General features: G+C 39.0%; 1 protein-coding gene across 4 annotated transcripts in view; it reads right to left on the bottom strand.

Moving 5' to 3' along the window:
- Positions 1-15,620, bottom strand: part of PTPRB (protein tyrosine phosphatase receptor type B) — a 107,950-nt gene that overhangs the window by 12,398 nt on the left and 79,932 nt on the right. For 3 of the 4 annotated variants that reach the window (XM_061639745.1, XM_061639743.1, XM_061639746.1), the window contains 6 exons: positions 7,785-7,884; positions 7,226-7,309; positions 7,111-7,128; positions 6,926-7,007; positions 5,098-5,188; positions 1,423-1,499 (listed from right to left, as the gene is read on the bottom strand). In XM_061639745.1, the coding sequence (XP_061495729.1) occupies positions 1,423-1,499; positions 5,098-5,188; positions 6,926-7,007; positions 7,111-7,128; positions 7,226-7,309; positions 7,785-7,884 (452 nt within the window). The remainder of the gene's footprint in view (positions 1-1,422; positions 1,500-5,097; positions 5,189-6,925; positions 7,008-7,110; positions 7,129-7,225; positions 7,310-7,784; positions 7,885-15,620) is intronic. The other variant, XM_061639744.1, reaches the window with a different exon arrangement.

The raw sequence follows: 15,620 nt of genomic DNA, 5'->3' as shown, positions 1-15,620 counted from the left end.
TAACTGGCTTTAAAGCACAGGGCTAAAGTCTGCTGGAGTGCTTAGGAGAAAAAAGGTGATTGGAGAAGAGAAGTATGAATGTGTCAGTGTACTGAATCACAAGGCCAAAAGGGATCAAAGGCACTCTACTCCAATCAATATGTCATAAAACAAGATCATTCTCACAAGCCAATCCCCTTGCCAGCTCCCTCAGATCATCTCACACAAAGGCAACATATGGAATGCTGCAAGGAGAGAACAAGTTTATCTATAAAAGATGCCTGAAGAATAAGTAGCTCCAGGTAAATAAGAGTGAATGATTTTGGAATTAAAACAAAACAATCACCCTGGCCCAGATTATAAGCAAAGCCCATCCACTGATTCTTTCCAAGGAAAATGTTTATGTTGTGTAAGTCCATTTTACTTAACAATCTGAATATTGTTGAGGGGTATTTATTGTGCAGATTATCTATATTGTACTAGATCAATCTTTGCCAACCTGGTGCCCTCCAGATGTTTTGCACTACAGTTCCCTCCAACTCCAGCCCGCATAGGCAATGGCCAGGAATGATGGTAATTGTAAGTCCCAAACATCTGGAAAACCCCAGGCTGGCAAAGACTGTACTAGGTAAAAGGTTCAAATTCCCTTCAGCTGTCAGATTCACTGAGTGATGTTGAACCACCAGTCACTATCTCTCCTACCTCACAGGGTTATTGGGAGAATAAAATGGGGTAGGGAGAAGCATTATGCCCCTAGGAGGAAGGGGATGATTAATAACAAAAATAATATCCTAAACTGGAAAGTCATGGCAAGAAAGTTATCCATCCAACTCATCAAGCTATTCTGGAATGTTCAAAAACATATTTACAATAGATGACAGAATGAAAGTCTTAACTCTGAATGTTCACAACAATCTAGCTTAGTGCTCTTCAACTTTGCCCCTCCCAGATATTGCTGGACTACAACTCCCACCATCCCTGACCATTGGCTAAGCTGTCTGGAGATGATGGGAGCTGCAGTCCAACAACACTGGGGGACACAAGTTTGAAGAACACTGGTCTAGCTTATGGAAATAAATTTGACTTAGAAAAATACAAATACAAGCATTAGTGACCAGATGAAAGGATGTGTGTGGTAGAGAGACTGTAATAGATATAACATTATTTGGTGATCTATGGATTTGAGGGTGTTCTGTTATTTATGACAATGTAATCTTTGCCAGTGTAATCTTTTCTAATTTTGCTTTAAAATAAGATGCACATGCTTTCAAGATGAACTACAATGTCAGGTATTGGGTGCCAATTGTAAAAGCTATTGTACCTTTTTTTAGTTGGGTTGAGTAGGTGGATGGCAGTTTAGAGATACATGATATTGACTTTAGATTACTGTCAAATGTCTAATTTTTAAGAGGGCGGTAAAAAAGGAAGCATGGAATCACTTACTGGGATGTAGCTTGCATTAATATAATCAGAACATGGGTCATCATCCACGTTTGAAAGTTTCACTCTCGTTGTGTCATCTGTGAGAGAGATTCATTACAAAAATATTATCACTGTTTATTTTATTTTAATGGATACATTGAAATGGATAAGTACTGACAGTTAAGGTATGAATCTGAATATTTGGTTGTATGTGGCAGTAATGGTTCTTGTTTATACAGTTCCTTTCATCTAGGCAAATTAGGAATTGGAAGGTGGTGGAATTTATTCGCTGGAAGACAAATCATGCTGATGACTCCAAATATGAAAAGAATCATGAATATTATTATGTTTAAAAAACACACACATACAATTTACAAAATTTTCATCCCACAAAAGCTCATGAATCATTAGTGGATGAAGTTCTGCCAAATAACAAAAATGATAAAACTCAGTAACATTGGAAAGATGGAAAAGTCTGTTTCTCTTTGTTTTTACTTTCAGCACTTCCAACACTGCAGAGGAGTTGCCCCATTATAAGAGCTTTAAATGAGGGTGAGAGCAAGTCAGAGCTTGCAACATATGATGGTGGCATGAAACTATTAAAAGGACAGTAGCATATTTATTTATTATTGTGCACCAGTCTCCCTTCCTGCGTTTATAGCACATTTGTGATTCCCCGTGAAGGATTAACACAGGCTAGACTGGAGTGCCATTTGGCTTGCAGCTTCAGTGAACAAACACAACTGATATTTATAAACTCCAGTGACAGATCTCTAAACCCCAAATCTGTAAAATCACAGTATGAATAAGCCCTCATCAGAAAGAATAGTTGTTCTGTGCTATACTGTGATGTGTTCTGAAAGAACTATGAGCATCTACAATTTAATTTCTTCCAGTGCACATTCACCTCTACTCATTTCTTCATCACTTGGGTCCAGGATATCTTAAGGACCACCTGATTCCTTACATCCTGGACCAATCACTGAAATCTTTGGGGGAGTGTTGGTGGTTCCCCATGGCTCAGATGCCCAGCTCATAACTATTATAAACTGCATTCAGTGTTGTGGGCCCAAGCCTATAGAACTCCCCCCCCCAATGAGATTCGATAGCCACCTTCCTTGCTGAACTTCAGATGCATGACTAAGACTTTCTTGTTCCAGTAGGCATTTTAAGGTAGTGCTTGGTTATTATAATAATAATAATAATAATAATAATAATAATAATAATAATAATAATAATAATAATAATAATAATAATAATAATAATAATAATGAATGTATATCCCATCCTTCCTCCCAAAGGAACCCAGGGGTTACACTGGATGGCTTTGGAGCTGCTTTCAGGTTCCAGATTTTTGAATGTCCTGAGACTCTATTTTAGGCATGCAGAAGGTACAAGACGGGCAAGGAGGGGAGAAATATGCTGCTAAGCCAGGCCATGATGATGAGCTGATTTTTCCATGTCTCCAGGATCAAGGAAGAAAAATGGAGGAGTAGTCAGCATATACTGTAGATGTGCCCTGCTATTGGGGTTTCTGGGGACAGAGTAGAAAAAATGGTTGCATTCTTTGTTATCTTCTTATTACCATTAGCAAGCAAGTAATCTAACATTTGCAAGTTCATACAATGAGCTTGCCCCACCAGGATTTCCCACAAAACCTCTATTCCTGGGTGAGATGGGTAGGTAGAGGTGACCATGTTGATTAAAATTAGATGTTCTGTTCTGAGGTATTTTCTCAAAGACTCAATTTCTGGGACAAGACACCTGCTGATGTGAAACAAATCTATGTGATGATCTGGGGCTCCTTCATGTGTTTTGGCATCATGTCATTGATTCAAAAATAGTGAATTAGTGGTGGATTTATACTGGACTGTCCACATCAGTCCATTTTATTAGTTGTTCTGCAATGCTTTCCCCAATGTTACCACATTATTGTCATCTGGAGGGGCATTCTTGCACTATAATGCAACAAAAGTGGGGGGAAAGAAAAGAAATCAGGGACATTTGTGATATGTAGGGAGATGCTAGAATTCTGCTCTATTTATTTATTTATTTATTTATTTATTGTATTTATATACCGCTCTCTGGGCAGTTTACAGTAGCTAAACTAATTTGGATTTGGTACTGAATTTTCCATTAATTCACTTATTCACTATTGTTGCAAATTGGAATTTCCACAGTTATTTTCAGAAACTGTTTAATTTTTTAAAAAAATACTGGTGTCTAAAATATTGATATTAACGTCAATACTTTTATTGATATTTCCTTTAATTTATCAACTTTCCCTTTAAAAATATCAATTTCTTTCTGAGGGGAAAAAAGGATCAGTAAAAGCAGCAGCTTGTGGTCAAAGAACGAACTCAAACTGATACCAGCCTCTGAGGTTGACGGAATGCTTTTGAACCAGCACTGGCCAACAGATCCTATCCCCAGTGGTATGGAAGGTTACAGGATTTCAGAAGGAAGTGATGAGTTATGCACTGATTGGAAATGAAGCAATGTCCACCCTGAATTTTTTGCAGGCATGGACAGTATTGAAAGCAGAATATAATCGCCTTGATACCATCATGAGCACACATGGGCATACATAATGAAAAGGAGGTCTGGAGGGGCCCTAATTTTTCTGCTCCCAGAAAACCAATCCCTACTATGGCAGGGCCCATTAATCACTGAAGTGCTCTCAAACTGAGGTGGGGGCTTCACAGGGCCAAATTCTATTACAACCCTGCAGCCTAGATTTTTATCTCCAAATATTTGTTCCTAAATGTATCACTGGATACCTTCAACCCACACTCAATACTACCTTTATTAACAGCTGAAAGGAAAAATCTTCACACATGAAGTTATACTAAAAAGGAAATTGTTGCTTGACAAGCTTCTGGGATAACCATCCTCTCTCCGATGATTTAAACTGACCCTTCAAAAAGATGTCATGAAAGGTAAGGTAGCCATCTTTGTCAGCAACATGATGTAGGTAGATCATCTTATCTTGATTATCTGACTTGGAGTCCTTGCTGCCCCAGCAATGTCCCCAAAACATGAATGTACTACTGAGATCCTTTTTTATTGACAGTTATTCTCTTCTCTCCATGTTGGAGTAGAGTTCTTAGGAGTTTGTAGATGAAAAAACATATGCACTCTTTGAAAATGCATCATAGTTTTACTTGTTCTAAAGTCATCTAAGCAGTGTTACCATTTCAGTAGACTTTAAATTTATTCTTATGGATAAAGAGTCTACTGCCTACCAAATCAGTAACGTGGTTTGCGTGAGTGATTAATGAACATACTAGAATAGGCTTGATTTCTGATTTTTGAGCAACTCCTAAAGAAGTAACTCTGCTGTTTATCTTCTGGAGTTGATCACATAAAATCAACCATGCATGCAAAGGTTGCTATTTATTGCTACATCTGCCTACAATCAACAGTGACAATTCGGCATAATTGCTTTAACAGCTGAAGCCTTTCATAACCAGGATGAACATAATTAGTCACTGCACTTTGGGTGTGAGGAAATTATCTCATTGGTGGGTCTACAGTATTAATATCAAAGGATAAGACCCTTTGATGGGAGTAGTGCTTTCTTACTACAGAAAAGTATTGGGATGGGGTGAAGGTTATATCATGTTTTCTGCCTCTGTTATATTTGCTGAAAAGATACAGAATGATGAAAAGGCTTGTGTCCAACATTAAACTTACAAGGCAATATATTGTTATATCGATTTTTCCCTCGGTTCTCTGGCAAAAGTGCTATGTCACACGATTGGTTTCGACCCACATCCTTTAGATCCTGCAAAGTCCAAAAGAAGGAAAATGGGAGATGAAAATAGTTAAATTATATTAATATATGGTCTCAAAGCACATCAGCTATCTAAGACTAAGGAATGGGAAGAGATAAGTATGTGATTGAAATTCACTAATAGGCAAAAAACCTTGCAGTTTAAGAATGTACCTGTAGCCCACAGATATTTCTATCAAACTTTAAAAAGCAGGGAAATTGGGCAGCTATAGCGAATGCACCAAGTGAGCAGGAGACCTGACCTCCTCTCTGAGATATTGTACTGCCCTACAAAGTTGTCAAAACGCAAACACAATTTGGGTTGGTCTTTCACAGTCCAATACACTTGCTGTGTAGCTTGGAAGAATTTGGTAACGTGCCTCTGAGCATATGGTGAGTGGCAGCAACACCTGCCATCTCCAAAGATGGAGAATGACATTTTTGTATGTTTGTTGGTGTTCTTACTTTCGTTCCTTTCTGGGTTACTACTGTTTCTACAGAGAATCTAACCTAGAAAATTATATTTCTGTCATTATTCATCCTAGAAATTTGTGTCAAATTTATTTTTATTAATTTCAACGCCATTTTATTGGCCGATGTCATATGATGGTAAAGATAGCCTTTTTTGTTTCAAACTGGAGGTTATGTTCTGTTTCTATTTGGGGTGCATTAATAGTTGAATCTGAAACTGCAGTTTGATGTAAAATCAGATGGATTACAATACGTTGCTACTTAAGCAATGACTCTAGCTGCTGGAAAAACAAACATAGAGCACACCTAGAATTTTGGTAGAAAAAATTTCACCTCCCATGGTTTTATCTTGTGCAAACTGAGACACTCCTCATGTCCATTGGAAACTAATCTGCAGAACAATCAGTGCCATTATTCCACAATTGTTTTTGGAGCTTTTCTTTAGTGTTGCAAAGTGTTGCTGTAGCGCACGCAATACTGATTTCTCTTTCTCATGCACAATGCTTTTTTAACAATGTTAATATTTTGTCATTTAAATTTTTGTACACGGTGTTCTTTTCTGATGTGTATTTTGTATTTGTGTTTATTTTTTGTGAGCTGCCTTGAGGGCCTTTTGGCCAAATGGTGGCATAGAAATAAACCATAGCAACATATTCACAGAAACAGAAGCAAAAGAGAATGCTTTACTCTAGGAAACTTCACTAAAATTGCAAAGTAAATCAAACATATTTAAAGTGACTATCTGAACGATATCAACTGTTTTAATATTGTTGCTTCCTCCCTGGTATAAAAGAAGATCAGCACAGCACATGTCTTGTTTCTGTTATTTGGGCTGACTGCAGGCGTTGCCACCACTCACCATATACTCAGAAGCACATGTTACCAAATTCTTCTAAGTTACACAGCAAGTGGATTGGACTGTGAAAGACCAACCCAAATTGTGTTTGCATTCTGACAAATTTGTAGGGCAGTTCAATATCTCAGAGAGGAGGTCAGGTCTCCTGCTCCCCTGGTGCATTTACTATAGCTGCCCAATTTTTCCTGCCTAACCCAATTACACAGCTAACTCCTTTTGATACCTCCTGCTATATATGGGATGTCCCTTCCCCATCTTGATTCCCAAACAATGCAGTTTCCTCTCCCTGTGCACACCAGCCACCACTGATCCAGTCCCCTTTCTATGAGTGATCTTGACTACATGTATGATGAATTGCAACACATGTACTCAAGTAGCCCATTCCGAGGGGAAACCTCTTTTCACTCTGTTTTGGTCCTTACCTCATATTCCTTGGACAGGAGGTAGTTAGAATCTGCTTGAAGTTTGGTGAAGTGCATCTCAAACTGATTGACTTTTATTGGGCTAAAACATGGAGGGGAGGGAGAGCCATATGTTAACAGAGTAAGAAGCAAGGAGCCAGTTTTACACAATTCAGCAGAAAGGATGACTTAGCATTAGCTCTTACCTGGACGTTTTCCGGCTCCTTCAAGTTGTTTGGAAAGAAAAAGAAAGAAAGGGTCAGATGGTGATTAGAAAGAATGCATTGTCCTATGATGCCAGGGCAAGCACTGTGACCTTACCCCTTTTGTCCCAAGTTCAAGTGCACTGACAGTGGTCTGTCCCTGCGAATGCTCATCCTTGCTGTTGGTCTTTTGTGGCTGCTACTGCAATACAAGAAGTTGATGAGTGTTACATCTGGTGCACTAGTAAGGGGAAACATTGTTTGGCCTGCCAGCAGAGGTACCTTCTGCTGTCAAAAGCAAGTCATGCCTGTTATAAAGAACAATTCAAGACTGGGTCACTGCAACGTCACAGATCTCTATGTTGCTGCAATGCACTTTTGCTTTGCACAATGATGCACCTCATCTTCAAAGCACAGTATTAGCATTAAGGCTGCAATCCCAGTTATGCTTCCAAATAAAATTATAGCAAATCTATCTATTTGTCATTCAAGATTTGAGTATAGAGAGAGCTTAGGCCCTACTGTGGAATAGCTGTAACTATAAAATGGTAGTTCTCACATTCAGAGCATCTCTCTGTCATAAACTGAAATTTATATCTCATAATATATAAATTTCCATCTATATAAATCTATACATTTCCTTTTGGCACTGGAAAGAAACATGAATTTCTACTTACTTTACTTTTCGTCTGCAGACGAACAATGCAGTGACAGCCATCAGCATAATTATTAGGAATAAACCAGCACTGACCCCTTCGATAACTCCAAGTGAGGGCTCTGAAACAATTGTATACACAAATCGGATAAATACTTCAGACTCAAGAGTTTTATTGCTCCTGCTATTTCTGATGTCATTAATAGCAAGGACCTATACACACACACGTTGGGACATCAGAAATGTTTTGCATGTTGACCAGTTGATATGCATAGTTTCCACATCAAGATTCTGGGTAATAGTCCCCAAGTGGAGAATACTGACATTCATTGATTGATGTACACAATTTAGATTATTCACTTGTTCATATTCTCCACTTGTCCATATTCTCCATCTATTAGAAACTATGTATGTTAACAAGAGTAATCTGTAAAATCCTCTGCTCACTGTGTCAGTTTGTGCACATTTCTCAAGCCTTCATATGATGGTGCATGATCAACACCATTTATGCAAACTTTGGTTTGCCACAACACACACAGCACACAATAACTTCTGTCCCTAGTATTTTATGCTGAAAGTTGTAACTCTTAATTAGGCAGTCTGCACATATCCAGAAGATGCTCTCCTTTATTATTACTTTACATGCCCTCTGAGCAGCTTTCAGTACCACTGATCATAGTATTCTTCTGGGACAGGAGCTGGAAGCACTACTTTGCTGTGGCTCTTGTCCTATCTGGCAGACCCCACAAGTGGTGTTGGTGGTTTCCAGCTTGACATCTTAGCTGTTGACTATGGGGTCCATCAATATTCTATCCTGTCCTCCATGCAATTTAACATCTACATGAAACTGCTGGGAAAGGTTAACTGGGGATTTGGGGTTGGGTATCATCAGTATGCAGATGATACTCAATTTAGTCTTTCCTTTTCATCTGATGTAGAGGAAGCAACACAAGTTTTGAACTGGTGTCTGAACACGACATTGGGTTAGATGTGGAATAATAAACTGAGACTTAATGCAGACAAGACAGAGGTGCTGGAAGTGGTTCTGTTCTGAATGAGGTTGTGCTCTGCTTGAAAGATCAAGTCCGCACCTTGGGTGTACTTCTGGATCCAGAATGCTCCTGGAATGCTCAGGTGGTAGCTGTGGCTAGGAGTTCTTTGGCAGAGCTTTGGCTGGTGTGACAGCTGCACATCTTCCTGAATAAAACAGGTCTCACCACTGTCACATATCATAATCAAATTTATATTGAATTACTGCAATGTGCGCTATGATGGGCTGTCTCTGAAAACCACTTGGAAACTTCAGCTGGTGCAAAATGTAACAGCCAGATAGATTTCTGGAGCCTGGTTTGCTGATCATATTAGACCAGTTTTGTTTACTCTCCACTGCCTTCTAGTTCACTTCTGGGCATAATTCAAAGTTTTTATTCTTATCTGTAAATTCCAAAATGCCTTGAGACCAGGGCACTTGAAGGACTGCTTCCTCCTATACAATCCAGTATGTCACTACTCTCAACACTGGATGCTCTGCTATGCATTTTACAACTTTCAGAAGGACGATTGGCCGAGGATGCAAAACAGGTGGCCCTGAAATTGTGGAACTCCCACCCTAGAGAGATTTGGTTGGTCCCCTCTCACCTTCAGGAGAGTGGCTAAGACCTTTTTATTTCACTGAGCTTTTAGTTGTTTTATCTTGGTTTTTATATATGAACTTGATGGTAGTAATTTGAACTGTTTTCATAGTAACTTGGAACTTATTTTATGGAGTTTTAAAATATATTATACAGCCATGAGACAGCAGCATTCTGTGGCTTCCCATAAGCTTATTTCAAAACAATATCTTACAAAAACTATATTTCTGAACTCAGAAATGCTTGCTTAACAACCCTCTTCATGGTGCTACACAAAACACTCAGAGAGAATTGTCAGTTTAAAGACCAAAACAAGAGTAAAAAAATCCAGAGCCCTGTTGGACTGCTTTCTGTCACTGTTCTCATAACTTGTTGAAATTAATTTAAAATCAGCCATGTTCACATAGTACCTGTAATCCTATAACTGACCTTGCCCCATACTCTGACCTTCATCTTCTGCAGTTTAAAAGTAAAAAAAATGCATGACTGATTTTTAATTAATTTAAGAAAATTAACATTGGAGTTAATGATAAGTGCAGGCATGCTCAGTAAGAGCCAACTGTCAGTGTTCTAAAAGCCAAAATAATGGCTGTTTGGCTTGGCTAATCAGGAAACTCCTGTTCTCCTGACAGAGAATGGCCAGAGTGATTTAACAGTCAGTCCCTCTTCCCAAAGAATTCTGGGTATTGGAGCTCTGTGAGGGGAATAATGGCCTCCTAAGCAACTCTCAGCACGCTTCACAAACTACACTTCCCAGGTTTCTTTGAGGATTCTTTGGGGGAAGAAAGTGGAATAAATCCCTGGTGAGGATGTGGCCTGGGACAGCCCTCCCTTCAAGCCTTTCCCCTCCTTCCCCCTCCTCCTCCTCTCCACACTCCAGCTCTCCTTCCCCCTTATCTTCCTCCCCTATGGTCAGTTTCAGCCTTCCTAAGCATGATTTTAGGGGAATAAATCTCACTGAACTTAATAAGCATGATCAATCCATTCTCAGCAAACTTGCACAGGATCCCATGTCTTATCTACCGGATTAAAAAACAGGAAATTCCACTAATAGGCAAAAACCCCTTGCAATTTAAGAACATACCTATAGCCAACAGATATTTCTATCAAACTTTAAAAAGCAGGGGAATTGGGCAGCTATAGTGAATGCACCAGGGGAGCAGGAGACCTGATCTCCCCTCTGATATATTGTACTGCCCTACAAAGTTGTAAAAATGCAAACAATTTGGGTTGGTTTTTCACAGTCCAATCCACTTGCTGTGTAGCTTGGAAGAATTTGGTAATATGTGCCTCTGAACATATGGTGAGTGGTGGCAACACCAGCCAACAGGACTGCATCTCCAGAGATGGAGAATTACATTTTTTGTATGTTGATATTCTTCTTACTTTGCTTCTTTCTAGTGTTCCCAAAATTACTAAAACTGAATTCAAAAAACCTAGAAGAAATAAAGCCTGAACAATTCATATATGCCGTGAAAAATACACCCAATAAGATGTAATTATAAAAATATCAAGACAAAACAGTATACAAAGACCATTGATTTTAAACTGTTCTAACAAATGAATCAACAAATTTACAACAAACAAAAACAAAGCAAATGGTTGTATGTTGTCTACACAATTATTGGTCCAAAAACTTATAAACCAAGGGTGTACCAGGGCTGTAGGATAGAATGAAACTCCCTCTCTGATGTTGGGGCCATAACTCCAATGTCAGAGAGGGAAATCCGATGTCATATCCTCCCTTTCCCTCTCACTGATAGATCCTTTAGTACCTTGGCCAACCAATTCTGGTACTCTGATGGAACAGGGCCAAAAATGGAGGATGCCAAAGGCGATTTGAAGGTATCCATTTTCAATAGGAGGGGAAAGGACAAAAAGGTTTTAATTTTTTTTTACACCAGGAAATGGGCTGAGAGATGCAGCATGGTCCTCTACCCTCAGTTCTGCCCTGTCAGTTTCAAACCCAGCAGGAAGTAGGATAAGGCAACTGAACTGCCTTCAGACCCTTCCTCCCCTAAGAATTGCAGCCTTAATGTCTGTTTTATTGGCAGGGGGAGGTGTAAGCCACCTGGAATTTATTTTAAAAAACCCTTCCACCAGATCTTTGGTGGAGATGTAGTGCAATATGGAATATATAGTATTCCATAAAAGAGGTGATGCCAAGAATAGATATATATGCTTTTAGTGTAACATTCATGGACATTTTTAGATATGATTTTATAATTGTTATATTCTTTCTTTTTGTTTTGTATATGATTCATTTTGTTCTCATGTTATGTATATTGTTTAGAGATTTATTGTTTAGTTATGTTTACTTAAAATGTGAACTATTGTTTTTTATTATGTAGAATTTATATTGATTTTTTATGTTGTAAACCGCCCAGAGAGCTTCGGCTGTGGTAGTAAATAATGTAGTAAATAAATCAATAAATCAATAAAAATATAGTACAATAGAACTGCTGCCGGTTTGCTTACATTGTTATCATTTTAGTTTGCTGTTTTAATTGTTTTGATGTTACAAATTATTTATTTATGACATAAGAAAAGCCAAGCTGGATCAGGCCAAAGGGCCATCTAGTCTAGCATTTTGTCCTCACAGTGGCCAACTAGAAGCCTTTGGGAGGACTGCAAGCTGGAACTGAGTGCAACAGCATTCTCTCCACTTGTGACTTGAAGTAAATGGTTTTCAGAAGTATACTGTCTCCACAGCAAACACAGCCATCATGAATTTTTTAATTTGTAAACTGCTCTGCGGCCATTTGGTAAACGGCAGGATAGAAATTCCTAAATGAATGAAAAAAATTGGGGGTATAAATGTTTAAATAAATAAATAAAATCCTAGTGTTGAGCTTTAGTATCAATAGGGTCAAGAGGGCCAACCAGCAGCTTCAGTTGGTTCTTCTGGCACATGGGGGGTTGGTTTTAAATCACACCGACACACAGCACTCTCGGGCTAAACTTTACAGGGCTGATGGAGTTCATCTGACAGATGCAGGGAATGACATATTTCAGGCTGACCTGCAGAGGTGTCTGCAAGACATGGTCCTTGGCAGTGGGGTGAAAGGGGACTAAATAGAGATTTGTCCCTCTTCTGTGGTAGCTAGGTTCAGGATGGAAGTATGTAAGGACAGCTAGGTGGCCCCCTTAGGCACCTTTGGAGGTGATTGGTGGAGGCCTGCCAGTCAGGGCTTTATGGCCCAGGGGCAGTATATGGGCTGCTTTTGGGGCCAACTTACCTCATCCACCCAGAGTTGTAGAGCCCTGGGGGGCAGTGATGTGGGAAGGCCCCCCTGCTCACCTACAGGGTGTGACAGGGGTCAGGGGTAAGCAGAATGGCTTGCTTATAGACAGTTCCTGCACCTAGGTTTCCCCTCTGCAGGTTTTTTTAAGGGATTTGTTTAAAGTTTAATAAAGTGCCCCCCACCTCTGAATACCGCTTACCATGAAAACCCTATTCATAGGATCGCTGTAAGTCGGAACTGACTTGAAGGCAGACCATTTGTTCAACCCAGCTTGCTGTGTCTGTGTATTATTTCAACCCTTGGCCACAAGTATTTTTAGTATAATTTTGTAATAATGAAAATACTTATACAAACGTTTGTAAAAAGAAGAAATGAAGACAAATATATAATTAAAGCAAAAACAATATAAAACGTTAAGGCTGAGTCCCAGTCACCTTTAGCTGTGATTAAATCAGCTGCAGACTTGCACAATATTCTTCTGATGACCCATCCCTATCAAGAGGCTGGCTGCCACATTCCACATCAGCAGAAGGTGTCCAGAGAGTCATCAAAGACAGCTTGCTACAGAGCCCCCAACTGAAGAGGGCATGAACCACGTTTGCTAGGTTCTTATTATATAATAGGGAATGAAGAAGGTTTCTAAATGGGTGGATTTGATGAAAGGCCCTCCTGGCCAAACTACTGCTATAGTTCTATAAATAGGGTTGCCAGGTGTCCAGTTTTCACCCAGAGACTCCTGTTTTTGGGGGTCCTCTCCGGGTCTCCAGGTGACTCACCTTAATCTCCGGACTCTTAGCTTTCCTTTTAAAAAAAAGTTTCTAGGTGGTCTGGTTCAAAAGATATAAACCAAAATGTCAGGCCCTCCCCGCAACTTCTGTTACTACCAGCTGCTCTAATCCCTGTCCTTTCAGATTTTTAGCCAATAAGTGAAGTCAGGGTTGTCATTGACAAGATTTGTTGGCAATAGCTAAACTCACAGTTTCCTTTTCCTGCTTGTCTCACATGAGGAATTCAGTAAATATATAGCTTTCAGCAGCATAAAGAGCACTTTCTCTGTACAGGATTGGGACTTGCTTCTGAGTAAACATGCATAGGATTGCACTACAACAGATGATGACAACAGGATCTTGGTAGGCATAAAAGTGTACATGCAAGGTTTTTTTAATTACTTGCAAAAATGGCACATTATACATTTAATCTTTCAAATAATATTTGAACAGAAGTTTTAAAAAGTGTACATGCTGCAGTGTTATTCTTTTCTAATTAATGAGTCAAACAAGTTTAAATTTTACTGGAAGAGGGCAGTTTATTTGTCTTGTTCATAATCTGTTTTGAAAACCTTCCCAATATGAAGCTTTTCTGGAAGTAAAGCTGCAATGCTAATTCCACATACCTTGGAGGTAAGCCCATTTAATTCAGTAGGACTTACTTTTGAGTAGATGTGGTTAGGATTGTGCTGAAAATCAATGGCACTTTTGAGTGAACATAGAAAAGGATTGTATTGTAAATCTTTCTCTCCCCCTGATCCTTTTTTAAAAATTACTTAGGTGTCACTGCTTTTATTTGGCAGGAAACTAACACTTATTTTTTTTAAAAAAAATGTTCTGCAATGACCAACTGGTTTTGACAATAAATTATTATATGGGGCGTATGCATTTTTACATCTCCAGTGTGTGTGTATGAAGTCTTTCCAACAACCCTGTGAGGTAGGGTTGGAAACCAAGGCTGCTGTCAATAAGAAATAAAGCCATTTACAATCCAATAACCATAAAACAAGTACAAAACACTTGCAAAACAGCTTAATGTGGCATGACTCTGAATTTTGGATTGGGTGAATGAACTTCCTATCACTGAATTGCAGTCCTGTGCATGCTTCCCTGTCTGAGTAAGCCCCATTGAATACACTGAGACTTGCTTCTGAGTAAACATGCATGAGGATTGCACTTTGGGGTGGTCCCACTCTGCTGTTTTCACCCTGAAGGGCAGATTAGGCTAAGAGATAGTGCAAGCCCATTGTCACCCAGTAAACTTTTTATCTTATTTCCATTTTACAATTTAATTACAATCATCTATATGTAGGCAAAGTTTATTAAGTAATGCAGATCCACATAATACATTTAAAGCACACCCAACCCACATATAAAGCTCATGACTTCCCCCAAAGAATCCTGGGAACTGTAGCTTCCTCCTTAAAGTTATACTTCCCACCACCCTTAACAAACAATTCCCAGGATTCTGTGGTGGGATTCATGTGCTTTAAATGTATTATGTGGATCTGCCCTGGTATGCTGTGCATTCATTAGTGAAATGAAAGGTACAATTTTAAAAGAAACTTTTTAAAACAGGGCTGTAGCTTACTGGTAGGGCACATGCTGTGCATGTAAAGGTCCAAAATTCAATCTCTGGAAGAGACTATTGCCTGGAATCCTGGAGAGCCAATGCTAACCCATATCAGCAGTACTGAACTAGATGGTACCAAATAGCCTGACTCAGCATAAAAGAGGAAAGAGACCCAAGGGTCACAATATATTTTATTTACAACATTTATATACCACTTTATTGTAAAAAAAAAAACGCAAAGCAGTTTACAGAATGAATTAAAACAATAGAATTGTTGGCAAAAACAGTTAAAGACAGGTATATTAAAACATTCAAAATAATAAAACCAACACTGAGTTAAAAACAGAAAAATAATAATAGCTTCTACATGCCTGGGTAGGCTAACCTAAACAAAGATGTTTTTAGCAGGTGCCAAACTGAGTGCACTGAAGGCTCCTGCCTAATGGAAATAGGCAGGGAGTTTCAAAGTGTAGGTACTGCTACACTAAAGGATCAATTTCTTACAAGAGCAGCACAAGTACTATGTGGAACCTGTAACATGAAAATCACACCTTGAACTTGGCCTGGTAGCAATTCAGCAACAAGTGCAGATTTCAGAGAAGAGATATTATGTACTGATAGGATCTCACATCATGTCAGCAA

Source organism: Rhineura floridana, chromosome 8 (genome assembly GCF_030035675.1).
Source record: "Rhineura floridana isolate rRhiFlo1 chromosome 8, rRhiFlo1.hap2, whole genome shotgun sequence".
Classification (NCBI taxonomy): domain Eukaryota; kingdom Metazoa; phylum Chordata; class Lepidosauria; order Squamata; family Rhineuridae; genus Rhineura; species Rhineura floridana.
This window is presented reverse-complemented; position numbering and strand designations above follow the sequence as displayed.